Source organism: Pelobates fuscus, chromosome 8 (genome assembly GCF_036172605.1).
Source record: "Pelobates fuscus isolate aPelFus1 chromosome 8, aPelFus1.pri, whole genome shotgun sequence".
Lineage (NCBI taxonomy): Eukaryota > Metazoa > Chordata > Amphibia > Anura > Pelobatidae > Pelobates > Pelobates fuscus.
The window spans coordinates 54,041,972-54,069,257 of NC_086324.1; the positions used below are offsets into that span (position 1 = coordinate 54,041,972).

The 27,286-nt window shown below is 38.8% G+C and overlaps 2 protein-coding genes across 3 annotated transcripts in view; one reads left to right on the top strand and one right to left on the bottom strand.

Moving 5' to 3' along the window:
* Positions 1-3: 3 nt before the first annotated feature.
* LOC134571514 (alpha-aspartyl dipeptidase-like) lies at positions 4-14,639 on the top strand. The gene is made up of 9 exons (XM_063429831.1): positions 4-232; positions 5,584-5,727; positions 7,736-7,824; positions 9,576-9,650; positions 10,201-10,280; positions 11,097-11,270; positions 12,241-12,300; positions 13,273-13,355; positions 14,518-14,639. Exons 1-9 carry the CDS (start codon positions 192-194, stop codon positions 14,579-14,581), a joined length of 810 nt encoding a protein of 269 aa, XP_063285901.1. The 5' UTR covers positions 4-191; the 3' UTR covers positions 14,582-14,639.
* A 6,880-nt stretch (positions 14,640-21,519) lies between these two features.
* Positions 21,520-27,286, bottom strand: part of NBEAL1 (neurobeachin like 1) — a 126,891-nt gene continuing 121,124 nt past the window's right edge. For both annotated transcript variants that reach the window (XM_063429833.1, XM_063429832.1), the window contains 3 exons: positions 26,471-26,619; positions 25,320-25,455; positions 21,520-24,272 (listed from right to left, as the gene is read on the bottom strand). In XM_063429833.1, the coding sequence (XP_063285903.1) occupies positions 24,174-24,272; positions 25,320-25,455; positions 26,471-26,619 (384 nt within the window). In that variant the 3' untranslated portion in view covers positions 21,520-24,173. The remainder of the gene's footprint in view (positions 24,273-25,319; positions 25,456-26,470; positions 26,620-27,286) is intronic.

Consider the following 27,286-nt stretch of genomic DNA (forward strand, 5'->3'; position numbering starts at 1 on the left):
CCCGGAAACGTCCTGGAGTTTCGAGCTGAGTGACACGTGTTTTGTGTGTGGGGGGGGGGGAATACAGATAGAGCCACATCTGGAAACTTAAAACTGGGCTAAAAACCAGGAAATATCATGGTGTGGCGATAGGAGAGCAGTACAGATGCAATGCACTCATACCCATTTCTTTTGCTGAGTACTGTATTCGCATGCAGCACAGATATACTTTGCCAGTCACCAAATTCTTCGGGTATTTATGAGATTTAATTTATTTGGAATTGATAGTTTGATCACTTGTGTTCCCATTTTATCAAAGTGTCGGTTTATTCTGAAGTGTCACACAATAGGTTTGCAAACAAGTAGTTAAAGGGACACTATAGGCGCCCTGACCACTGCAGCTAATTGAAGTGGTCTGGGTGCACTGTACTCCCCTCCCCCCCTCCCCCCTTTGCAATGTTTACATTGCAGCACTAAGACAGCCACCAGTCGCTGCCTACCAGACAGTCACTAAAAGCACCTCTGGGATATTAGTGGACTTTGCGTTCTGCATGAGGACATCCAGCGTCAGAGAAATCCCAATAGGAAAACATTGATTAAATGCTTTCCTAAGTGGAGAGCCTAATGCTCTAGCTCAGGCATAGGCAACCTTCGACACTCCAGATGTTGTGGATAAATCCCCTATAATGCTCTTACACCCATAATGCCGGCAAAGCATCACGGGAGGTGTACTCCAAAACATCTGCAGTGCCGAAGGTTGCCTATGCCTGCTCTAGCTGCACATTCGCATTAGGCCTCCTCCCCTGTCGATGAAGTCCTTCTTGTTTTAAAGAACAACTGTAGTGTTGGGAATAGTGTATAGTATTCCTTTAAAACAAGTAGGACAAACTGGAACATAGACATGGTTTTTCACCAAATTTTTCAATTTTTGCAAACTAAAATGTGAATGGCAAAAAGTAGGCAAGCAGTGCCTATTACTGAGATGGCGAGTTTCATCACCACCATAGGTATTTGCCTAAGGGGGTTGTTCGCTAAATTATCGAGACTTAAAGTCAGATTAGTTAAATTTAGTCTTAACGATTTGGAAAAAGTCTCTATCACAGTTATAGTCCCAGATTGGTAATTATTGCCATTCATATTTTAATTTGCTAATTTTAAGTTTCGTGAATAAACCTGAAGTTGTTGAGAATCCTTCTCTAACATGCATACCCTCTTCTTCAGAGGGTACTGTTATCCATAGGGAGTTTAAGGAGTTTCTCCAAACACCATGACCACTTCCATACCTCCCAACATTTCAAATGGACTCTTTCATTTTAGGGGTGTATGTGTGGGTGTGGCTGGGGGTGGACCTCTACCGAGACGTTTTAGGTAACTTGTTATTAATAATTTATGCAACTAAAATTGAATATAAAATAATGTGTCTTATTAACAAAGACTGATTTCTTTTTTTTTTTTAATTCTTTATTTTTATCGTGCTTTGAGTAATTAACACATAAGCTCGTGGTGCCCCAATAGCATTCCCCGAGTGTAATTTACAGGCATAGACAGTAGGAGCATTGAGATTTTTGGCACATTTTAAAATGTTTAAGTAATGGAGCTTAGATCAGGACGTTAGTAAATACGAGTTACATTTGCATGAGTTACGATTACCAGAAGTTAATTAACACGTCTGACTTAGGTTAATAGCATTGTACAGCATCCTAACCATCTAATAAGTTGCTTGGGTGTACATACATTTTTATACAGTTAGTATCTTAGCTAGGGCTATTAGTCAGACTAAGTACAACAAGATGCAGTAGCATAAAGTAGCGTAAAATAGAGTACTATAGAGTAGAGTACCACCAGGCAGATCGTGTCGCATTGGGTCATCCCCTGTGAGTGTCAGGGCGTTAGAGACCGCTGTGCATTGCCTGTTTGGCTGTGACATTATTAGGATATAAGTCCCTCCATGTAGCTGTGTATGCCGCCAGAGTGTCCCTTGGTGAGGCTGCCTGCGGTGAGTTCTGCGGTTTGTGCCTTTCGTGTCGCTTACTGTGTGGGAGTGTAATAGTAGGCATCCTCTTCTTAGGTATGGGGATACACCCCGCAGGTCTATCCAAGTCCACTGGGTCCTGTTGACATACTGCTGGGCACAATGTCCGTAGGTCTCTGCGGTCGTGTGACCCAGTCGTGGGGTGATTGCAGGTCTCGTGCTGATCAGATCACCATGCCCGGTGCGGGTAGCGGTACGACCTGGCTGTTACAGGGGGACAGCTTTTCAGGGCCTGCCTCAGGCGATGGTCTGCGGTCTTGGAAGTAGGAGGCTGGGGTAAGGAGCTCCTAGTTGGCGCGGTCTGCGCGGCTCTTCTCCAGTGGCCTGTGGGGCAGTTATCGCACGTTCGGCCATTTTGTGGAGGCCACGTGGCAGTCGTTGGCGGCTGGTGCCGAGCTGCCCAGGAGCGCCTCGTGGGTGTTTGCCCGCCTGGTGGGGACCGGGATAACCCCCACCGGTCCAAAGGGGGGGGTGTAACGGGGCCAGGAGGGCTCCAGTCGCGTTGTGGTTCACTGCAGCCGGGATGGAGAGCGAGGCAGCGGCCGTCTACTCCACTCCCCTCCCGGGTAGGCCTCAGTCCCCAATCCCTTGAGAATCTCACCAGGACCCAGATCCACCCGATTTCAGGTGCTCTAGCTGCACTGGGACACTACAGGAACTTGTGCCACGGTTTTCCAGGGTGTTTCAGGCTGAGTTTAGTGGGTATTTGCCCAATATTGGCTGAATTCACCAGGAGCTGTGGTGACTTGCAGCCTGCTAGCATGGCCGCCTGGCCCCGCCCCCCAACAAAGACTGATTTCTAAACACATTTATGGTAGTATAAATAAACTGTGATTATTATTGCTGTGGGGCTCAGTTATACACTCAGACACACCAACAATATGAAGCTCCTGGGGAAAAAAAAAAGACATTAGGATAGAAAAGAAGGACAGAGCGACTTGAGCCCTAAATATGGACACTTGGCAAGTCAGTGATTTAAATGGGTCATTGTTTCTACAGTGTACATGTGCATGTTTCACCTCTGGTTAAGCTGGTTAATATCAGTTCTGTGCAAATTTTCATACACCATGGGCTATTCATTGGCTGATAGTTACTTGATCTGCTTCTGAAGACGGAAGAACGTCATTAAGCAGGAGAGGAGCCTCGAAGACCGGCAGGGACCCAGGTAAGAGGGCAAACTGTTACGAAATGGTTTGCTCATTACTCTGGAACCAGCCCAGTGTACTCATAGCATTATAACCACTACCACGATCTCGAGTGGTTATGATGCTTGTAGTAACCCCTTAATACCAACCTTCATTGTCTTACTGTAGCCATACTATGAATAAGTATATAAAAAACCTATTCATATGAGGTAAAAGAGAAATGTACCCGATCATAGCACAATTCTCTGTGATCTTCATATAACATTAGTTAGAGAACCACTAAAGACACCCAGACCACTTTATCTCAATTAAATGGTGTCTGTCCAATGGCCTTGTAGTTTTAACCATGTAATATAACACATTTCAGTTTTATAGACATGGCACAGTTTATATTACAGGGCTAACACTCCTCAAGTGGCTGTTTTCTAGACAGCCACTAAAGGCGAACTGTGACGAACTGAACCTTGTCACGGGTGCTTGGAGGGGCCTGCTGGCCAGCCTCTTGCCAAAAGACTACGGGCCAAGTCAATGACTGTAAAGACCCATATTTTATTCCCCCTGGTTCGGCACTTTCCATAAAACCGAACGCTAGCTCCCTGGCTCGCATGGACCAAAACCGCAAATAGACTTCAGGGGGACTTAGCCGCAAATGCCCTGGAACTATTTTCGTCATGAAGACTTTGCCGTTCCCGGTCGGTCCTCCAGCAGCACTTAGCCGCGATTCTATGTAACCGTTTTGGGTATGTGACCATGTGTGCGGTCGGTAAAAACTATGACTTCCAGGAAATTCCTGAACCCCTAAACTGATCTGGGTGATTTTTGGATATGTTGGTCACCCAGATCAGGGCTATATTTGTGTTTTGGAGATAATTGAGTTTAGTATAGTGCTTGACTCAATTATCTCCTAAGTAAAGGGGAAGGCTTATTGTATTGTATATGGGAGTGTCATGCATTGTAACACTGTTATTATTGGTCTGTGACTTTGTAAAGGAGTTCCCCACAAGGTCCATGTGGGAGTGCCCCTTGCATGGGGATTGTCATAAAAGGCCAAGTGTGACACCATTAAAATCAGTTCCTTTTCACTCTCAACATAGAGCCTCGTCTCATGTGTGGAGGGGACAGCTATATTCACTCTAGGGATTGCTATACTCATTATAATCCCTTGGATTATATAGGAGAGGTTCACCCACTGGAAGCTGGATCCTAGATCCTGGTCTTGGGTCCAGGGTGGTGGAGGACAGCAAGACCCCAACCAAGCTGCGCTGGTTCGTGGGGTCTACAGTGGTTAAGGTGGAGTGCTTGGAGTCCTCGGTGCGCACTAGGAGCATCGATTGGCGGAGGCACCCAGTAGGGGTGCCAGGCGGTCCGTCACAAGAACCAAGTCAAACTCTGTTCTCAATGGAATGTTTCCAGATCGGTTACATTGGCCTCATATATGAAAACCAATTTCAAATTTCAGGCAATTTTTAAATTAGTGAATAATCCTGATCGATATAGGGACTCTGTACACTGAATCACCTGTTTTCTTTTTCGAATGTATTTTATAGACAGAAAATTAAAACATGCTCTGGGGTAAAAGATTCATCAGCATTTCATAAATTAAAAATACTGCCAAGAAGGAGGTAATAAAGTAGTAAGGTCGGATGAGACAAACAGAGACTGGAAAATAACATAAGCAATGTCACCAAAGTATGGTGGATCAAAAAAATAGTTTGTGAATTAAAGATATTTCATGATTTTATGGAATTATATTATCAGGGTTAGTCACTAAAGTGGGAATTCAAAGAGAATGCCAGAGTAGCCAAACTGAAACCATAGTTGACTTTGAGGATTTTTCCATTTTGATAATTTGACCTCAAAGGGACACTGTAGTAGTCTGGGTTCTGTGACCTTTTTGTACTTAGTGCTGTAATGTTAAACATTGCAGTTCCAGATAAGTCTGCTCCAGTTCTAGCTGTAAGTCTGCCCTTTGTGGCTGTCTACCAGACAGCCACTAGAGGGCTTCCGGAATCCTATCGGACTTTTGGTCCATTATCTGACGCTGGACGTCCTCAGGCACTCACCTCTAAAAATTCTTTGCAGGGGAGAAGGGGGGGTTATACAGCAGCATGTGCTTCCCTGCTAGATGCTTCTCAGTTATCAGAGAAGCACTTAAAAAAAAAAAAGAATGAATGCAAACATTTACATTGTATTATTCTTTGATTTAAAACTAATACTTTACTGATTATTTTTTTTTTTTGCAGCATGTGACATTTAACCTCTTGCAGTACTTAGATCTTTCTTATCCTACCCATCCAGATAATTGCGAAATAAACTTTGCTCTATAATTGCAAAGGGCAGAGATATAATATTTGCCGATCTCAGCTGTTGTTTGTGGAATGAGTCACTAAGTCACTCAGTCTCTGACTCTTCCTGTTTTCTCAACAGCTTTAAACCGAAGAACACTATTGTCTCAAACTCTCCATCAACGATGACCACCAAACGGCGACTCCTGCTCGTTTCTAACTCCACGCTACATGGAGGAGGTTATCTGGAGCATTGCCAGGAACACATAGTAAAGTTTTTAGGAAAGTAAGTACGGTAAATCGTTTGTGTGTGTGTGTGTGTGTGTGTGTTTGTAATAAACGTTTAACTCGCAAGTTGGAATAAACTTGGAATTAATAATAACATTAATAACTAAAAATATTAACTTAAAAACCGAGTATAAAGTCAGAGTCCACACTCCTTGCTTTCGGCAAGTCAATAATATTTATTAAGAGAGGCTAATTAAACAAATAAACAATACATATACATTTGAAATAGGCTAGTATATGTTGCTACTAAAACTAGTCATTGACTGAATGGAAAGTAGGCTAAATTAACATAGTAAAACAGGCATAGACACGTGATACAGTTACCACTCCATTGACAGTCAGCTGAGAGTAAGAGAGAGAGAGGGTGTGTATAGTGGGGAGAGAGAGAGAAGGTGAAGAGAGGTAATTCAAAGAGAGAGAAAATGTGCTATTCACAGGGCTTTAAACAGGTTAGCCCCTCCTTCTGCTGGACACCCCCCCCCCCCCTTAGTCAATCCCTTAGGATGTAACAGAACCAGAGTGCCTCCTCGGGGAAGGTGGATTGCATTGGAAGGGAATGGAGGAGGAGTTTATCAATAACCCAACTGATTTTGCCTGGTGAAAGGCCATGTGCTTCACAGAGGACTCCATTATTGGCTAAGGGTAGAATGGGCGCCTTAATCCCTGTATTAGAACACAATAACACTTCATTGGCATACAATTTGGCTGTTAATCACTTCCCCCCACTTATTACAGTGTTAAATGATAATTGTATGCTTAATTAATTTTTGCTTTTAATAAAATGACTTTGTGTGGACTATATGTTGTGTCCTGTTACTTCCTGGTTTGGTTAGCTCAGTGGAGCGAAACTCAAGAGGCAGCAATTGCCCAAAGCACCTACCTTGCAAAGACTTCACATTAAGCTGAATTGGGAAGTCTGTGATTGGACAGCTACAGAAAGTCTGGACTGGGGAAGAAGGATAGGACTGCAGCAACTGCAATTCAAAATGTCAGATAACCCCAAAGAAAACATGCAAAATTATTTGAATGCATATTTTCTTGTGGGGTATATCGACTAAATTTTGTAAAAAATATTTAATGGAATGACCCTTGTAAGCCCTGTGGAGCGAACACATAAGATTGTGTTTGCCTTTATCAGTGTGCATTTTGAAAACTCTACAATGCATTGATTTCAAAATGATACGATAAATGGAGGAGGCTGCCAGTGAGTGGTTTTTCACTTTTATTGTTTCATTTTACGGACATGCGATTTGGAATTTTCATTGTCAGCATGTTGTTCTCTTGTTGGTGTCTTGACACACCCCGAGGCCCGGTTTTAATTACTACAAGGCCATACAATTTACTTTTCTATTTCCCTTTTTTATTTACAGGAACCCTTAAAGGACCACTATAGGTACCCAGACCACTTCAGCTCAATGAAGTGGTCTGGGTGCCAGGTCCATCTAGGATTAACCCTGCCTGCTCTAAACATAGCAGTTCCAGAGAAACTGCTATGTTTACAAATGGGTTAATCCAGCCTCTAGTGGCTGTCTCATTGACTGCCGCTAGAGGCGCTTCCACGCTTCTCACTGTGATTTTCACAGTTAGAAGACGCCAGGGTCCATAGGAAAGCATTGAGAATGCTTTCCTATGGACTGGGTGAATGCGCGCGCGGTTGAAGGAGGAGATGACAGCAGAAGAAGGAGGAGATTCCCCAGCGCCGAGGGAGCCCGGCGCTGGTAAAAAGGTAGGAATTTAACTCCTTCCTCACCCTAGAGTCCGGCGGGAGGGGTACCCAGAGGCTGAGGGGGACCCAAGGACCCAGTAGAGCAAGGAAAACGAGTATGTTTTCCTGGCACTATAGTGGTCCTTTAAAGCTTGTTGAACTTTTCCTTCTCTTCTGAAGTGGGCTTAATTTCCCAGAAGGCTAAATAGATAATTAGAAAGCTAGACACACTGGGGAAAAAGAGAAGAAGAGATACGAGATTTTATTCTAAAATGTGTTTGTTTTTGGCTTTTTATTCCAGGCAAGTAAAGAGAGTCCTATTTGTCCCTTATGCTCTCCATGGCAGAGATGATTATGCTAAAATTGCAAGACAGAAGTTTGAAAGTCTGGGTAGGTGTAATATGTATAATTACAGGAGCTATTCTGAGTATCGATGTTCAAATGTTAATATATCTTACATCTTACAAATTTGTCAAGCAACCGCCCCGAGGGGTGTAATTTCATCCATTCCCTCTCTGTTGTTGCCCCTGGTATATATTCAGGACTTTCCCTCTGGTATGCATACCAAGGCGTTTTCAGATTTAATCCACCACTCATTATCAAGAATATGCCATGTGGGATCCTCCTCGGTGTGTAAAACGATTACCACACTGGTGGAGGGAGGAAATGCCTCCATCTTGCAGTCCTTCCACTACAGGTAAAGGTTACATTAAATGCTCTTCTACAGAAACCTTCCGTATTCAGGGACCTAATTTCCTTTTAATCCACCTGCGTGGAATCTGGCCCACTAGCCCATGAGGTATCATACCTTTATTCTGTACTCCATTCCCAAACACCAACCGTGACGACACTGCTCATGGGTAAATGGGAGACATTTACTGGAAAACCTAAACTGAGACCAATGGGAAAAAATACTCACTTTCCAGTAGGGCTCAGGAGACAGCATCTGAATTCTTGTCCTGCTGGTACCATACTCCCAGGTACCTACAGATATTAGATCCCATCCATACTGGGTTATGTTGGCGTTGAACACACAATATGGGGACACTGATTCACCTATGGTGAGGATATACGTTGGTTCAGACATCCTGCAGAGAGATACTTTCCATGCTAAAGATAGTTTTAGACTCTCCGCCTTACTTTAAAAGAACACAATGGTTACCAAATCAAGAAGGTTTGGTTTTGATTATGCCTCTGAAGTACACCACTCAATTCACCGCCATTTAGGAGTTAAATCACTTTGTTTATGCAGCTCTAGTCACACCTCCCTGCATGCGATTTGCACAGTCTGTGTGCAAAACAGCTGTTTTCACCTTGAAACTGATGTAACTTACCTTAAAATATTTTATCTCCTGCTCTGTAAATTTTAACTTTAATTACATGTAGTTATCTCCTGCAGGGTCTAGCAGGCTATTAACAGAGCAGGAGATAATAAAATCTAAAGTAAACAGAATTTGCAATAAAGGAAGTGTAAACATTAGATTACTCTTTACAGGAAGTGTTTAGGAAGGCTGTGTAAGTCACACGCAGGGAGATGTAAGTAGGATGGCATAAGCAAAGTGATTTAACTCCTAAATGGCAGAGAACTGAGCAGTGAGACTAGTCCTCTAGTAGCTGTCTGGTAGGCAGCCACTAGAGATAGTGTTAACCTTCAAAGGTAATTTATTGCATTTTATTAAAAACTGCAATAATTAGCTGTGCAGGGTTAAAGGACCTGGGACACTGTACCCAGACCACTTCAATTAGTTGAAGTGGTCTAGGGGCCTATAGTGTCCCTTTAATAGTAATAAAAATGAGTAAGATAAACAAAGAAGGAATGGGGAGAGGAGAAAATAGGAAAGGATAAATCATTATAGCAGGAAGGCTGCGTATTCACCAGACTACGGTAAACACACATGTTGTATTTGATCATAAAGTGTAAACATGGCAACCATATTAAATTGATAATGACAGTGCGAACAATGAGTTGAAATAGTGTATTACTGGAATGGCCCTCGGAAGCATGTGTGTTTTATTTTTAAATTTTTTTTTTATTTTTTTTTTGTAATTTAAAGAGTGTAATTTATTCACTTATTAATAAGATGTATAATTTTTTTTTAAAGAAATGAATAATAAATCATTTTTCCTTTTTATTATTTCAGGTTATGGCTTGGACAGCGTACATGAGGCTGAAAATCCGGTAGAAGCTGTCCAGAATTGCCAAGCCATCTTTATTGGTAATTTTCTTGTATATTAAATGTGCTTTAAACAGGAGGCAGTGTACAGGCTAATATTTGAATGGGCACTATAAGCACTGTAGGCACTGCATCTTAAATGTTGTAGTTATTTGTTGTTATTCTGTGGGTGCCATTCCCTTACTTTCTGTTAACCTGTTACTCTCCTTGGAATGCTGGTCATTAGATGCATCATTTTATCGTATACATTTGCTGGGGAATACGCCAGTACAATGCATATATTGCATCTAAATTGTTATCCATACCATCCGTGGATTCCAGATACACTTTGTTATCCATGCAATCTGTGAATGCCAGTTACGGGATAAGGACATTGTCATTATAACAAGTTATTTAGTACATATTGCTTATAGCTGGTCAAACATTGCTTAAGGACTGACAAGAAAAAGACAAGGGAGACGTTAATATTGAAGTAGATATATAAAGAATGATCTCATGTTCTGTAATAATCAATAATAAAAATAAACCTGTTTTATAGTTGCACATCCTGTTTCCTTTGTAGACATTAAATGACAATGTTTTGTGCCTGCAGGTGGTGGCAACACGTTTCGACTTTTGAAAGCGTTATACGATAACAATTTAATTCCTGCCATAAGGAAGAAAGTGCTTGAGGTATTGTATGTTCCTGGAAGGATCGCAGAATCATTAGCTCTTATCATCACTTACCATTTATCATAGGTGTTCATTGCTGGTTGACGTGATGTGCTTATGTATCTTTTTTTTTTTTTTCTCCCCTCCTGCAATTTTTCTCTGCACCCCAATGAAAACATGCATGCATTTAATTATGCATTTTTTTCCTTTGGACTATCTTTGATAGCCTGCCTCTTATGTTTAGCTCCACTGAGCTAAGCTATGAGGAGATAAGAGGACCAGTGGTCTCATTGACATGCAAAGGGGGGGGGGGGGGGGGGAGGGGGGATGTTACAAGGTTAATTTATAAAAGTGTTAATTTCTATTAAATCAGCACTTTTGTAAAATGAGGACACACTCTTCACACATAAAGCCCTCCAGCAAGGTTAAGGTATTTGTAGTGTCCCCTTAACCACACAGTGATCCCAGTTTACTGATTGATGTTTCCTGTTTTATATGGAAATATCTTATGTCTATGTCAGAAACCTGATTATTTTCCTTATTGCATTTGGTTGTGTGGTAAAAAAAAAACAAAAAAAACTTTAATTGCAAAATTATAATAAATTGTACATGGATAAAACTCATACAGGACTCATCTCACAATGTATCTTTAACAGTACTGCAATTCGTTCTGCTTTATCTTTTTTTGCATTAAACAAAAGGCAACATTTAAACTACATTTATTTGACAGTATTGTGTTTTTGTTTATTGAAATATTGTTTTTATTGTTAAATCCAGCACTAATAAGTGGTGAAATCAACCATAAGCACTGCAGCTTATTTCTACCTCTCCTTTCAGGATGGGATCCCATACATAGGTTCCAGTGCTGGCACCAATGTGGCAACCATAAGCATCAATACCACCAATGACATGCCAATCGTGTACCCACCGTCTCTCCAGGCTCTTGGTTTGGTGCCTTTCAATATTAATCCTCACTATCTAGATCCAGACGCCAACAGCAAGCACATGGGGGTATGTAATGGACAGAATAGAGTGACCAATTGGTTCTTTACACTGTAACAAGCTGTAATCCATTGATCATTTAAACTGCTACAGACCAAAGCTGAATTTCCTTTGAATTAGAGATGTGTGGAAAGGTAGAATATTTTCAATGTTTTTAAGGATTTAATAGGTAATCCTTGGTTCACATGCCAATTACTGGTGCTCAGGTCAAGAAAGGGGGTACACTTAAAGGAGACTGCATAAAAAGGGGTGCAAACATGAATGTTTAATGGCATAAGAAATTATGCATAGATGGAAGTAGGGTACGGAGTGATAAAAGGAGAAAGAGAGACGGAGGTATTAAAGCAATTGTAAAGAATAGACCATAAAACTTACTAGACAACCTAGAAAGGAGTCAAGACGGGGGTGGGAGGGAGCAGACATACACAGAATGCATGAACTACAGCAGACGTTAAAGGGGAAGAGAGAAAGTGGAACCTTAAAGCATTAATAAGAGAGAGTACTTGTATCATAGGGGAATTATTGTATTCTTTTTCTTAACGTTATTTTTGTATATTTATACATCTATTTTCAATAACAGGATTTCTATGTGGTATGTAATAAGTTTCTGTATTTTTAAGGAATTGACCAAAGCCTCAAATGCTGATTCTGTCCTGTATGGATAATATAGTCGCAGACCGCCTGCCATGTTGGTCTCCGTGGTGCTCTCATCTATTAGAATTATGGAGTGAAATGTCTCAAGAACTGTTTAACCCCTTAAGGACATATGACATGTGTGACATGTCATGATTCCCTTTTATTCCAGAAGTTTGGTCCTTAAGGGGTTAAATAGACATACCACTAACTATTCTTTATACTTCTGTATTCGCAGAGAAATAATATATTCATGCAGAGTGCCAGCTTTGTTAATTTTACAATAATTCTGCCTATTGAAGAGAGTGATTGTATTCACTAACTCTCATGGGATCTGTCTTTACAGGAGACACGGGAACAGAGGATAACACAATACCACGAAGAGCAAAACACGCCACCTGTACTAGTAAGAATTTAATGACCATGAATACAGCTATGCTTTTGTTTCTGGGATTCAACATGTTTCAGTGGAGATTGATCTGATCTTTTATATTAATCTAAATTAATTGTGCTATTTGTAGAGGTTGGTGTAGGTAAGTGGCAAGGTAAAGTGTTGCCCGAGATTACTCTCCTGGATGCAGCTCTTTCAACTGCAGCTATAATTTCTTCTACGGAGAGAGCAGGCAGAATTTATATCGGGAGGCATTCTGTTGCTTGTGGTAACCCATGCATTATTCCTGTGCGAATAAGTGGATGGCTGACGTTACAGTTTATGCACAGCAGGATTTAACAACATGATCTGCCCATTGAAACAATATTATATAATTGCATAGGTCTGGTGAGATTGTGAACTTTATCCATGGGTACAATATTGCTGTGTATGTTGCCGTTTGGTATAGGGGTAGGCACCCTTCGGCACTCCACTCGATCTGCAGATGTGTTTCGAGAGGGCAGATGTGCCTGTGGCATCCCTTCTTTTTGCTGCTGTTTTGTGGCACACTGCCATGGCGTAGTCCAGCATTTTGCATGAAATGACAACACTTATGAGTTTATTGGAAATCAAGCAGAATGAGATCGGACAACAGTGACCATAACATGGTTCTAAATTGTGGATTTTTCTTATTCTTTGATATACCCAAGTGCCCCTTTGAAGTCATGCAAACCTTGTGAGAAAATGCAGCCTCACACTAAACCTGAATTAGCACTCACTTTCAGACCCAATGGGACAATGTGATCTCCTTGTCTCCATGTAAGGAGGTAATGGCAATATCACTGTTACTAGTACTCTGGGAACTGGGGAATCCTACGTTCCATAATTAGTTTATTCGAACAGATATCCCCCTCATATGTAAAGAACTTGGACAGAGAACTCCATTAATGTGACTGGGGATGCATCGTCGTGATGTTGTGGTTTTATTAACCTGTGTTTACGTTCCAGGCAATACGGGAGGGATGTTTACTGTTAGTGGAAGGAGACAAAGCAACCCTACTTGGCGTTACAGGAGCCCGTCTCTTCCAAAGGTAATGTATTTTCCTCATACTGCATCCTTCGCCATTATGTATGGTGTGGATGTGGGTGTCTGTATATGTATACATACATTTCATACGGTATATACTTTCATACATTTCCTGTTAAAGTGAAAAGATTGAAATGGGAAGTGTGAGCACTGTATGTGTTCCCTGTAATATGGTTAAATGCAGATATTTCCACCCTGTATTTTATCTTTGTTATATTAAAGGGACCCTGTAGATACTTTAACAACTTCATTTTATTGAAGTTGTTATAGTGCCTGGCAGTCTTCCTTCTCCCTCCCCCATCCCATGATTATCTATGGCGGCATCTGGTCAAGGTCCCCAGTGGTCCTCTATGAGGAGCATTGGATTGGCCCATCATCCTAGAGGCAAATTGAGGAGGTGGTCGCGGCAGCAATGAGGGAGACTCGGCGCTGTAGGAAAAGGTAATTTATTTTTTATAATTGACAAGGGGCATCATGGCTGTAGCGTTTGGTCTATATACATGTATTTCCAACGCTACAGTGTTCCTTTAACACACACACTCTGTAATGGCCCTTAAAAGGACATTGTAGGCACCCGGACCACATCAGCTCATTGAAGTGGTCTGGGTGCACTGTCCCTATTGTCCTTTAGTTCTGCAATGTTTACATTGCAGCTCTAAGTCTGCCTCCAGTGGCGCATTAGCGATCGATGCGGAAGGGAGGAGGAGCCACGACCAAGTACTGAGGGACATCAGCGCTGGAATAACGTAAATTAATAAAGTATAGTCAATAAAACCCTTTATTATAAACCCTTTATTGACCACTGCTGGGGGTGGGGGAAGGGAGAGGTACCTCCAGAATATATCTCTAAGTATGTCTTTAACCCCTTAAGGACCAAACTTCTGGAATAAAAGGGAATCATGACATGTCACACATGTCGTGTCCTTAAGGGGTTAAAGAGTATCTAGTCTCCTTATTTTGTTGCAGACAGGTCACATTTTAAATAAATATTTGCCCTCATGTTTTTTTATGTTTGCACTACAAAATAATAATAAAAAAAATTAAACATATTGAGGGACTCAGACTATTATCTGCATTTGATAATTAAATGATGGATCTTTTATAAAATTAGGAATGTATTGTTTTTTTTTTTTATTAATTGTCTTTTTTTCCCCTCTCTTTTTTAGAGGTAAAGCTACATCAGAGCACGATCCGTTACATGATTTCAGCTTTCTCCTGGCTCATAGCTGAGAGGAGTCATTGCTTCCGTAAAACTTGAATGTTCTAAACAATAAACACATCACCTACAGACAGTCTGCGCTCCTCTCTGTTTTGCATTTTAAACAAATTCTTACTTGTTAGTGAATCACTACTATTATTCTACTTGTCTATTACTACTGTACACCCTAAAAATATATTGTCTGGAGTTTGATTAAGTCCTTTTTCATCATTCAGAATTAGGAGGAGGGAAAATTATATAGATCTACAAATGTTAATATTTATTAAATACTAATGACAATTACTTGCACATAGCCTGGATCCATGACAGGGATCCATTTTAGTGAGACATTTGTTGTGCTGGTCTGTGTATTATATTTTGTCTAAAAAAAAACCCAAAACTAAAGTTGCAGAACTAATAGAGCATAACCTACAGAGATCCCAGACCTGCTATATGAACTCTAACACAAATTGTATACCCTAACTGGATAACCTCTTTCCTGGTAAACCCATCAGTACACAAATGGAGATAAGGTAGAGGGAACCCCCTGATCCTTACATTTGAAATCTGTACAAACCTAGACTACTGTAATACCCAAGTAAACCAGCACGTGAATAGCATTACATTTCCCCAAACAACCAGCCTTGCACATGTACAACAGATAATGTAAAAACAGTAATAAAAAAAGGCTGCGCCACAGTCAATAATATAGGATAAAAGTATGCAAAGTCCGATTAAAAAGAAAGTCCAACTTGTGTGTCCTTACGAATGGTCTTTAGTGCAATGGTGAGGTCTTCCATTTGATAAAGTCTGTTGACGAAACGCGTTATGGAAATTTAAGTAGTGTATTTTATATATATATATTAAAGTATTTTGGTCATTTGTTTGTGCCAATTATCTCTTTTATAGACACAACCTTTTTTACCCTGGCTTTTTATTATTTTATTTTTTTATTTTGATTGGTTTAAAAAAAAAAAAAAAAAACCTGGAAAAAAACCCTTGGAAGTTTCCTGTACTTAAAGAAATCCTAGGTGGGGATCAATCCACCCAAGCTGACATCACAGAGCAGTCGGTCTGCTCTCCATTTGTAAGTAAATTTTTTATTCATTTTATTGACACTGTTATACAGTGAGCACTATCGTCTGTCTCTTTTATCCCGAGAATTGGACACCAGTGACGGAGAGGGACCCAATATATATCCCATAAGCGGGGATTATACCGCTGTATGCGCTTTACTCTAGAGCTGGACATAAGCTCTGGCAAATTGGAACCACTACAGTATTAGAAGACCTCACCATTGCACTAAAGACCATTCGTAAGGACACACAAGTTGGACTTTCGTTTTAATCGGACTTTGCATACTTTTATCCTATATTATTGACTGTGGCGCAGCCTTTTTTATTATTGTTTTTATTTGTCTTGTTTTAACCCCTTAAGGACGGAGGACGGTTCAGGACCGTCATCGGCATTTTTCCATTGCCGACCGATGACGGTCCTGAACCGTCCTAACTTTAAGATGTACTTACCCGATCGCTGTCGTTCCCCCGGCGGCGATCAGCGGTGCTCTCGTTGTGGGGAGACTGCCTGCAGCCCAGACAGTCTCCCCATGGCAGATTAGGACCCCTGGGGCCATGTGATCGCTCAACAGGGCGACCACATGGTCACAATAGGTGTCCATGTGTCTGCCTGCAGGGGGACTGTCTGTGCTGACAGGCAGTCTCCCTGCATGAGTAAAATCATAAAAAAAATTAAGTTAAAGTTAATAAAAAATAATTATTATATATGTGTATATATATATATATATATATATATATATATATATATATATATATATATATATGATATATAGACATATATTATACCTATATAATATGTCTATATATCATATATATAATGTCATGCTAAGTGTATTTTTATATTAATATGTACATATATTAATATAAAAATACACTTATAATTAAATTACACACGTGTATATATATATAATATCTATATATATTGTGTATATATATATTATTATAAAATACAAAGTAATTTAAATTAAATATGTAAAAATAATAAAAAATTATAAAAATTATATCTATACGAAATTTTATTCTAAGTGTATTTTGATATTAATATATATATATATTTATATCAAAATACACTTAGAATAAAATTGTATATATAAATAAATAAAAAGAATACGAACTATTCATATGTCCATATACAAAATTACATAAATAATTATATAAATATACACGTAGACTTCAAATATATAAATATGCATATATATTTAAATTCTACGTGCGTATTTATGTAATATTTTTACATAATTAAGTTATTTTATTGATTGCAATTTAAGGGACCTGCCTGCCAACCCAGGCCGAAAGTCCAGAGAATTTAATTTGCTATCACTGTATTTTACCCTGTAACGTTCTACGACACCCTAAAACCTGTACATGGGGGGTACTGTTTTACTTGGGAGACTTCGTTGAACACAAATATTAGTGATTCAAAACAGTAAAACATATCACAGCGATGATATTGTCAGTGAAAGTGACTTTTTTTTTGCATTTTTCACACACAAACAGCACTTTTACCGATGATATAATTGTTGTGATACATTTTCCAGGTTTTATAGCATTTTTGAAAGTTACAGGGTCAAATATGTTTACATTGAAAATGCCAGGTTGGTTACGTTGCCTTTGAGAGCGTATGGTAGCCCAGGAATGAGAATTACCCCCATGATGGCATACCATTTGCAAAAGAAGACAACCCAAGGTATTGCAAATAGGGTATGTCCAGTCTTTTTTAGTAACCACTTAGTCACAAACACTGGCCAAAATTAGCGTTCAATTTAGTTTACTTTTTTCACACACAAACAAATATGTATTTGGCCAGTGTTTGTGACTAAGTGGCTACTAAAAAAGTCTGGACATACCCCATATTGAATACCCTGGGTTGTCTACTTTAAAAAAAATATGTACATGTGGGGTGTTATTCAGAGATTTATGACAGATAATAGTGTTACAATGTCACTATTGATACATTTTAAAAATGTATGTTTTGAAACCGCAATATCCTACTTGTACTTATAGCCCTATAACATGCAAAAAAAATAGCAAAAAGCATGTAAACACTGGGTATTTTTAAACTCAGGACAAAATGTTGAATCTATTTAGCAGATTTTTAATTCGCTTTTGTAGATGAGTAAAAGATTTTTCACATAAAAGTCAAAAAACATGTATTTTTTTTCAATTTTTCCATCATATTTTTTCATTTTTTTTTAAATTAAATTACATGAGATTATATAAATAATGGTATGTAAAGAAAGCCCCTTTTGTCCTGAAAAAAAACAATATATAATTTGTATGGGAACAGTAAATGAGAGAGCGGAACATTACAGCTAAACACAAACACCACAAAAGTGTAAAAAGATGCCTGGTCGCAAATGTACAACATCGCAAAAACAGTCCGGTCCTTAAGGGGTTAAAGGGTTTGAGGGATTCCCTTTTGAGGGTTGCTGCCTGTAAGTTAACCAGCGCTGTCTCATTCTTTTATCTTTTTTACAACAGATGTGTTGTAAGTTTGACTGCAACAAAAAATGCGAAGAAGCCTTTACTTTCAAGCATTAGTCAATTGTTTATTGTTTCCATAGCCAATAGTTACAGTATGTACAAGGGCCAAATCAAGTATACTCTGTACAAAATATTAAAATTGGTATTGTTTACAAATTTGAAGTTCCTAAAAAAAACAAACAAAAAAAAGTGCAAAAAACTGTTTTAAAAAAACATCTTCAATCACCCTGTACATAAAATAGAGCAGATATACACAAACACACTCGTACGTTTCTCTGTCAGAGGCCCTGGTTATGCATTACTTTGCAATAAATTATAGGCTCCTCTGTTAGAAAAAGATTATAATTATTAAAATTTCAGGTGAAGAAAGGACAATTTATAGATTGGTTTAGCTAGCCTCTTAATACATTATAAAATAATACAAAAAGATATTGCACAAAAAACAAAATCTGAATTTTCATACAAATCGAGACAAAGTATTTCAAACCGTTATGCAAACACTCAACTATTTGTCAGAATGTATGTTTGTTTTATTATACACATGATAGCACACACGTTTAATTCAGTAAGCCAATATTTATAAAATCAATAAGGCTTAGTCATGTCCTAGACTGCATGAATATTAAACAGGCACACGTGAGATTGCGCTGAAAGAACAAGACTCGAAAATATCTATTTCACTTTCTAAACCAATTATGAGTGTTTCACAAGAGATTAAACAACCATTTTAATTGTACACAGATTTTGATGGTATTACACTCACTTAATTGTGAATTGTCAGGAATTCACCAGAAAACTGCACATTCTTGTCGAAAATATCCAAACTGAGATTTTGTTTTTCTCTTCCTACTTTAGTTATTTTAGTGTAAAATTATCTGGCAAGTTTCTGAAAAATCACAAGTATGTCAATAATACTCTAGGATTTCTATTATTTTATTGCACGTTATTTTTTTGGAAGAGGTTTATAGTTAACAACTTACCTTATTGGTGACGTTTGTATGATGTATTGAACTGTCACACTTACTACATATAGCAAAAAGCCTGAAACTGGTCTCAAGTGACAAAACAACATCCCTCCACTGCACTACTTAAGGATCCTAATCCCAGGAGCAAGTCTCCTTAGGCAGCAAATAAAACAGCTCATAAAGTTAGATAAGCATTAAAAAAAAGAAAACATTCTGGAGTCAGGAACCACCCAAACATGACACACAAATTATAGAACATCTACCATACTTTTTTTTTTCTGGCCAAATAACTAGAAAAAGGAAGAGGTGGAAATCAAACAGTGCAGTATTTTTTATATTTATCCTAACATACCTGCCAACACCGGGAGGCGTGAATTTGGTATGTATGCTGGCCTGGCAATCTCACTCGGGGCCGCTAATACAGAGAGCGCTATTAAAGAGCGCTTTTATGGGCCGAATGCCCTGAGCACAGTATATGCAAGCTTGCCTTATGATGTGCTCACTATTTGCTTTCTGGACACTTGGACTCTGGTGGCAGGACAACAGAGCCTACAAGTGTGAGGGAGATAAGTGTTAATCGAAAAACTGAGGTTTCTATAGTCATACTTGTTCCTGCAGTCATCTCAAGTTATGTCACAGAACTGAAACATACAGATACATCTATCGATGCCATAAACAAGCCACAAGGACAAACTTGTAACTTAGCTTGTGCCCCATTAAACATGCCCTATGAGCACGTTTGTTACTGGAAGACATTGTGTTTTGATATAATTATAATAAAATAACTGGTTAGAAAAGGAAATCTAATTTCTTCTAGAAAATGAAAAGCAGCAAAAATAACTAGCAATTAAAAACGATTTAACAGATTTCAAATTATTTGATCTGTTTTACTTGATAAAGCTTTTTTAAAAAAAAAATGGCATTCACTCTGAAATTATGCTACAAAATATACAAATCTCTGCTATGTACATATAGTACACAGCTATAGTTATGTCTTAATGTGTTATGGTAATTATTTTACAAAATACATATAAAAGATTTATCAAATATAACGTTTCAAGTAGCAAAAACATCCACATGTACTGCATTAGTGTTTAGATTATTTTTGATAAAGACCAGTACTGAAATGGCAGATGACAGAAAGTCTAGTAAGTGGTGCATAGTTTCTTAATATCAATGGCTTTTACAAGAATTATAAACATTAACATGATGGGATTTAACTGCTCTGCGTTTTACTACTGCAAGAAAGCTTATTAAGAAACAAAACCCCTAGAATGACCTGTTTAAAATCATAGCTGTATTCTTGGCTTCTTGCATGCATATAGAACACAGCTAGATTCAAATCAAGATAACGGATTAGGAAACACACTTGAAGGTCCTATTTAATAACAGCCCTTAACTTAACCTTAAATCCAAACCTCCCAGTGCAACAAAAGTAACTGGTATGCTCCATAAGACGTAAATATATATACAGAGCTCCTGTTCCACAAGATTACTGTTTTTACAAATACTGACTGGGAGTGTAAAGCATTGTAAATGCATCATTATCTGGTCCTCTGTTAAACGTTAGTATACATAGGACCACCTAACAATTTTAAGTTCACCTAGTAAGTAATGCACTCTATTTTATTTAGCTGATAAAAACCAAATCGAAATAGCTCAGATATTTCAATGAGTGGTGTGCAATCATAACCGTATGCTGCCATTGACATCAGGATTCACCCTTAAAAATGCACAGGTGTGCATGAACGATACTTAGAGCATTAAAGTAGCTAGCTATGTAACCTCCAGGGAGTTTCCTATGTATTTTACAAAGAACCCTGAAGGTGGCACGGCCAGTTGAGTTGCAGTTAGTGAGGGGAGCACCTAAAGCTTGATGTATTTACCTGAAGCTCCACCCTGTAAATGCCACCATCTTCATTGTGGCGAACGCTATTAATCAACACCTGGCGTGTCATCTATTGTGAGCTATATCAATGTCATACTGCAGCATCCTCCATAGACCATCTCTTGGGACGTGTGAGATGATGCTATAGATAACTGCGGGAATGGACAAAACCTGTTAGTGAAAGCTCCACCTTTTGTCAAGTTTTGCAAGTTTAGGCTTTGACCAGAAGACAAACTAGTTCCTATTTTGTCTTCTAACATCCATTAATTGCTATAGGTTTTTTCTTTATGAAATATTCAATAGTGACAGGGTGCTGAGAGGGTAATTAAATCCAGAAAAACTTGTCTAAGTTAAACTTTACAGCACAAAACAAAAGGTAACACACACAAACTAGTTCTAAGAAATTCAGTTTACAATCAAGAGTTTTAAATAAATCAAAATAAACAACGTATATGGTGCTGTTCAAATGAATGGTTAAGATTAAAGAAGAACACACACTGGTACTCAGCAGAGAAAGGCAATGCTTGTCTCAGATTCCATATTCGTAAGGATTACGGGTTAGTCCCCTTTAAAGTAATGTATGGTTAATTAAAATCATGTTGGTAATGGCAGTTTATTTACAGGCCCATTGTCTATTGTCTTTCTGTTTGATTTTGTTAAATAACTCGTACAGCTATTTAGAGCTATGCTGCAGAGGTAGCAATTTAAAAATACTGCTTGAAAACTTTTTTTGGCAACACATGATTTTACTGCTATAATGTCACTTTCAGTTATAGCCTCTAAAAAAAAGATTTCTAAAAAATGTGTTAACTTCTGTGATGTGGTGGATTGCCAACCCCCAGTCAAAAACAACTGGATAGGCATTTGGGGAAATGTAGTATGCTATAGCTGAAGGTTAACTGAACAATGTAGCGTTGGGAAATATATATCTGTATTCCGAACGCTAAAGTCCTGATGCCTCTAACCAATTAAGCCTCCACTCCCACTGTGTTTACAAAAAAATCCAATCTAATCCAATGCTGCTCATAGAGGAGCATTGGGGAACATAGGAACATGGTGGGGAGCATGGACGTGGTTTGAACCCATGCTTCAGAGCCCTCTAATTAGTGAAATAAAGGGTATTGGGAGGTAGGATTACAGGCACTATAACAACTTCAATAAGATGAAGCTGTTAAAGTGCCTACAGTGTTCCTTTAGCCACCACTGATTAGAATGGAGTAAGAATGCTTTAGTCTAAATCTACTGATGCTTGTTGGTCCCTGGGCAGAGTGACTTGGGCTTCCTGTTTGAATTAGTCTTATTACTAGATCTCTACTATAAAAATGTCACTGTAAGGGGGAAAAAATAATAGATGAAAATGTGTAGTTTTCACATTACGGAGTTCATTAAGAGTCAAGTGTCTTTCAAATATTTGTGCAAAACAAATGATTGAATATTTCTGTAATTATCTTCACCGATTGTAATCCTGAGTGTTCTAAGGAATACGTAGCAGCCGTGAAGGGAGTTAATATTGCAGCTACGATTGTAGCATTTTCGATGTATACTTCCACAATGAGTACCGCTATTGCTGAAAGCGTCCCTGAGGCTTAGTGTGTTAGGGTACAGGTGCTTTCACAATCTCTGATAGTTCTTTTAAAGCCCTGGGGAAATCTGGTATGATGCCACCAGCAGGTGGACTAACTGAATGGTGGACTAAATCTGCAATTAAGCTTGAAAATAAAATATTAATTCTTAATTGCAGTTCTTTCTACCAATGGCCGTAGACCACTGGTGTAAACCATACATTATAGCTTTGCTTAGGACTGGGTAATCTCTGCAACAAAAGGAACACAATAAGGAAGGACTGGTCGATCCCTCTGGATAGTGTTGCCTGTAACGGTACCAGGCACAATGTATTTTATACACTGTATGGCCAAGGGAGAGGTATGCAATATGATTGTGATATTATTAAATTTGTTTCTTACATTTAGACCCGAACTTTCATATGAAACACGGACGCTATGCTATATACCTGCTACAACCTTTTGCCTTGTAAATGCATTTGATTCTTCTGCTAAAGAAGTTATGAAACGCCTAGCAATAACCCTCTAAATACTTTAACCATTATGCATAGGTTAAGGATAGCGGAAGTGCACCTTATACAACTTTAGCCATGTAACTCTATTTAAAAAGGAAAATACAGAATGTGGAATGACTGTACCATTCCTTTAGAATCCTAACACACAACATAAATTGTTCCTTGAACTCATGCAGGAGAAGGCCTGGAAGGTACACAGCAGCACATCACGCTACGTAGAGTATGGAAAGGTTTGTAGCATTGTTCTACAGTAAGAGATTAGTGTTTTTTTATTTTCATTTGAATATATTTTGGTAAACTAATCAAGGAATGTAGTGTCACATCCACAGGGTTTGGAAGTAAGGAAGCCCCCTCCCCCCCCAAAGAAATAAAAATAAATCTAAAATAATAATACATTTTGAAAAACCTGCAAATATGGCAATTTCAGGAGACGTGCCATGAAATTCCAATCAAATAGAAGAGATCTGCATAAAAAGCAGCAACTGAACCTAGAGGGAAAATATGTTTTTAAATGTTCTCTAATCCATAAACTGTGCACATGATTAATATATTCATTGTATATAAAGTAACCTTCAGTTTTTATCCCCATGTGACTGGTCACTTGCCAAGGCAATTAGTACATAAAGAGATGAAACGTCTGGTTATGCCTAAGTTACAGATAGTAGATGAGCACTTTATACAATTAGGTATAAGAATTTCTAGAAACCGTTTGAAATATTTAAAAGTACACAGGTACTGTTATTCGACAACAGGAGGAAGCTGTTGCTACTTTCTTTAGAAATATACATGGCTTGATTTGACTTGTGACAGTCTCCACCTCAAATACTTATCCAATGAGTACAATATGACAATGCCCCCCCCCAGATGAATGCCAGCTCATGCATGTAAAAATACCTTACTTGTTTTTTTAGGAATTATGGTTGTCATTACACAATATAAATTTCATTTGTCAAAAAAAATAAAATAAATATATATATATATATATATTGGGCATGTTTCCCGTAGTGTTCTGCCGGCATTTCGCGCACGGCGACGGGGTATTATTGCAGACGTCTCTTACACAGCTGGAACTAAGCATTTGTCTAATTGCAAATTCCATTAACTGAGCAAGTTCAGGACGTAGCATCCAAGAGGTTAGATGTCTTGTGTATTATATTCCGTTTCCCCCGATGAGATCTGGTTGACCCTTCTGCTGGAGCCCCACAGCTTTCGAGAGATTTGGCCGTATTTTGCCTGTTCAAGAGGGCAGAAAATTAGCCTTAATAAATGCAATGTCAAGGTATATGGACAAAGAAATTCAACACATTAAAAAACATCAGCAATAGCAGGTGCAATTTACAAGCCTGTCCCCTCTTTTCTCGCATAGGTCAGAGCAGCTCTGCCAGTAAAAATATTTGTATGGCTCACACGTGCCATTTATGTCCCTGTCTGTCTTGACCATGTTGAGTTGCTGTCAACAAAACAGTAAGGTGACAGGAAAATCTGATTTGAATAATGATTTTCTGACTTTCTCTGTTTCTTTGTCAAACCATTTGAGTGATTTAAACCAAAACCAGTGCCACCTTACTGGAATCACTAATGGAGACATTTCACTTCCAAATGAGCAATATCGGTTTTATGCATATTTAAAGCCAATTATTGTCTTAGTGTATCAGCTGACCTGTCAGCCAACAAACGGCTTTAACCCCTTAAGGACCAAGCTTCTGGAATAAAAGGCATTCATGACATGTTGCACATGTCATGTGTCCTTAAGGGGTTAAATACGGATGAAATGAGATATTGTTAATAGCATTAGCCGATAGGAAGACATTTTTGTGTAGTGGTTATTGGTGCCTATGCCTTTAATAGTGTTGTTTCCGTCAGCGAGTGTAAAGATTTAGAGAGATCCCTACTATGAAAACAATTGTGGAGAGAGGATTGTTTTGAGTGCTAGTCCACGGTTTAGTAACCACTGACTTTATAACAAACACTGCATTAAGACATACCACTAGAAAGCTATACATTTACTTAAAGTAGATTTGTTATAGTTGCTTTCAAAATCTGGACGGCGTATATATTACTGAAATTGCATAAATCAGTAAAGAATTGTAAAAAACATTTTAAGGCCAAATGAAGGGTTTAGAGCCACTATTCATTTCCTCTGATTAATACCACTGGCTTGGATTCCACTGCCTCTGAAAAGGTTCCTCAACATAAAACGCAGTCTTCTATAGCCCATAACTAAATCTGTACATTAAACCTTGATACATTTTCTAACCAGCAATATTTGCAAAGACTCACCTCTGTGGGCTTGCCAACACATACAAATATTAATTTGCCATCTTCCAGCCCCACCAGGACATGGCTGTTCTCTTTGGTCACTGATACGCAGTTGATTGGGACACGCATAGCCAGAGGAGTCATGCTGAGATTTAAACTGGTAACAAGCAAGACAAGGTGTAGTGAATATACATGTTTAAAAGAGACGTAGTACTCCACATCGAAAAAGGGTTATTATAAAATAGACAAAAGATGCTATTTTTATTCTTAATACGGAGCTATTTTTATTTTGTACGGTATGCTAAATAAGCATCCCATGGTGCCAATTATGTGCATGCCACAATGGAAGGGATGACCAAGGGTACTTGTATGATATTTTTCTTCAGATTACTGAGCACATGCAGTGTTACTGAGTGATATCGTCACCCTGGGCCTTGAAGTGCTGTGAAGGTAACTGAAAAATAAATGTAACCTTCATATGTGGTACATGCTGGAAGCACTATGAAAGGAATATCTGAGAAAGCATTCACCTGTACACTCCTGGAGTACAATAGAAGTAAGATACTCCCATGGGCAGTGTTTATTTATCAATGTATTGTACATTGGGTGCATAATTCACGTTTCTATTCATGTGAAGGAATGAAAAGTGTCACTTTCAGCGAAGTGAAAGGTCTGCTTTAACACCAATTGATTTGTGTACTAATAGGGTTGACTAAGACACTCAAGTGTAAGACACGATCTAAATCTAAAAAGTCAAATCTGTACGACACTGATCCAGAAGTCGGTAGATTGCGATTTTCCTTCAAGAATTAAAACAATGTCATGTCAAAAAGAGAGGAAGATGGGTGGAGGTAATCAATGCAAAACTCTGCAAACTATAGCATTGCAGATTTAATATTCCGTAAAGTCAAACAGCTTTTGGTCAGTTGTAAGTCAGGTGCCAACGCCAACTTAGCAGCTGCCAATTCAGTTCAAAGTGTACAACATGCACTCCACAGAATATAATTATTGTGCGATGACTCGTTACTGACCTTGATCAAGATGATTAAAAAAAAACACTGAAAATATTGCCTCAGCTCAGAGACTGGCTATTCATGGCAAACAATTAAGCATTGTTGATATAACAGTGTACACAAAAACAGATTCAAATTAACACACAAAGAGACACTAACCTGTACAGGTCTCTTATTGACAGAAATCCTTGCCTGCTGCCCAGAATAACGTTCTCTCCAGCAATGCACATGTCTGTTATTTGTTCTTTCAGGCTTTCAGATCCGAGGTACTTTCCATTCACACTGTATAGATGTAGGGCATTTTTGTTCTGCAACAAGAGGAAACAATGAAAAAAATCCAATCAGTGTTACTATACATCACAAATTTAAAACTTGAAGTGATAATGTAGCAGATTATGCATCCTGAGCTCTATGATTTGTCACTGTATCATATTCCAAGTCAAGTCACTTCTGTACTGATAATTAGATTTTTTAAAATGATGATTAAAGAGACACTATAGTCACCTGAACAACCACAGCTTATTACATTTGTTCTGGTGACTAGAAACATCCCCTGCAGGCGTTTTGCTGCAAACACGGTCTTTTCAGAGAAAATGCAGAGTTTACATTACAGTCTAGTGATAACTTCACTGGCCACTTCTCAGATGGCTGCTAGAGCTGCTTCCCATCTCAGTCTTGCCTAGTATGCATCACAACATTCAGTGTCTCCACCTTTTGCATGGAGACACTGAATTTTCCTCATATAGATTCATTGATTCAATTCATCTCTATGAGGGGATGCTGATTGGCCAGGGCTGTGTTTGACTTGTGTTGGCTCTGCCCCTGATCTGCCTCCTTGAGAGTCTCAGACAATCCAATGGGGAAGCATCGTGATTGTTCAGGACAACACATCGGATAATGTCAGCAGACAGCTTTCAGGTCTGAGGCAGACCAATTTGACTCTATAGCAGGGCTGTCCAACCTGCGGCCCCCCAC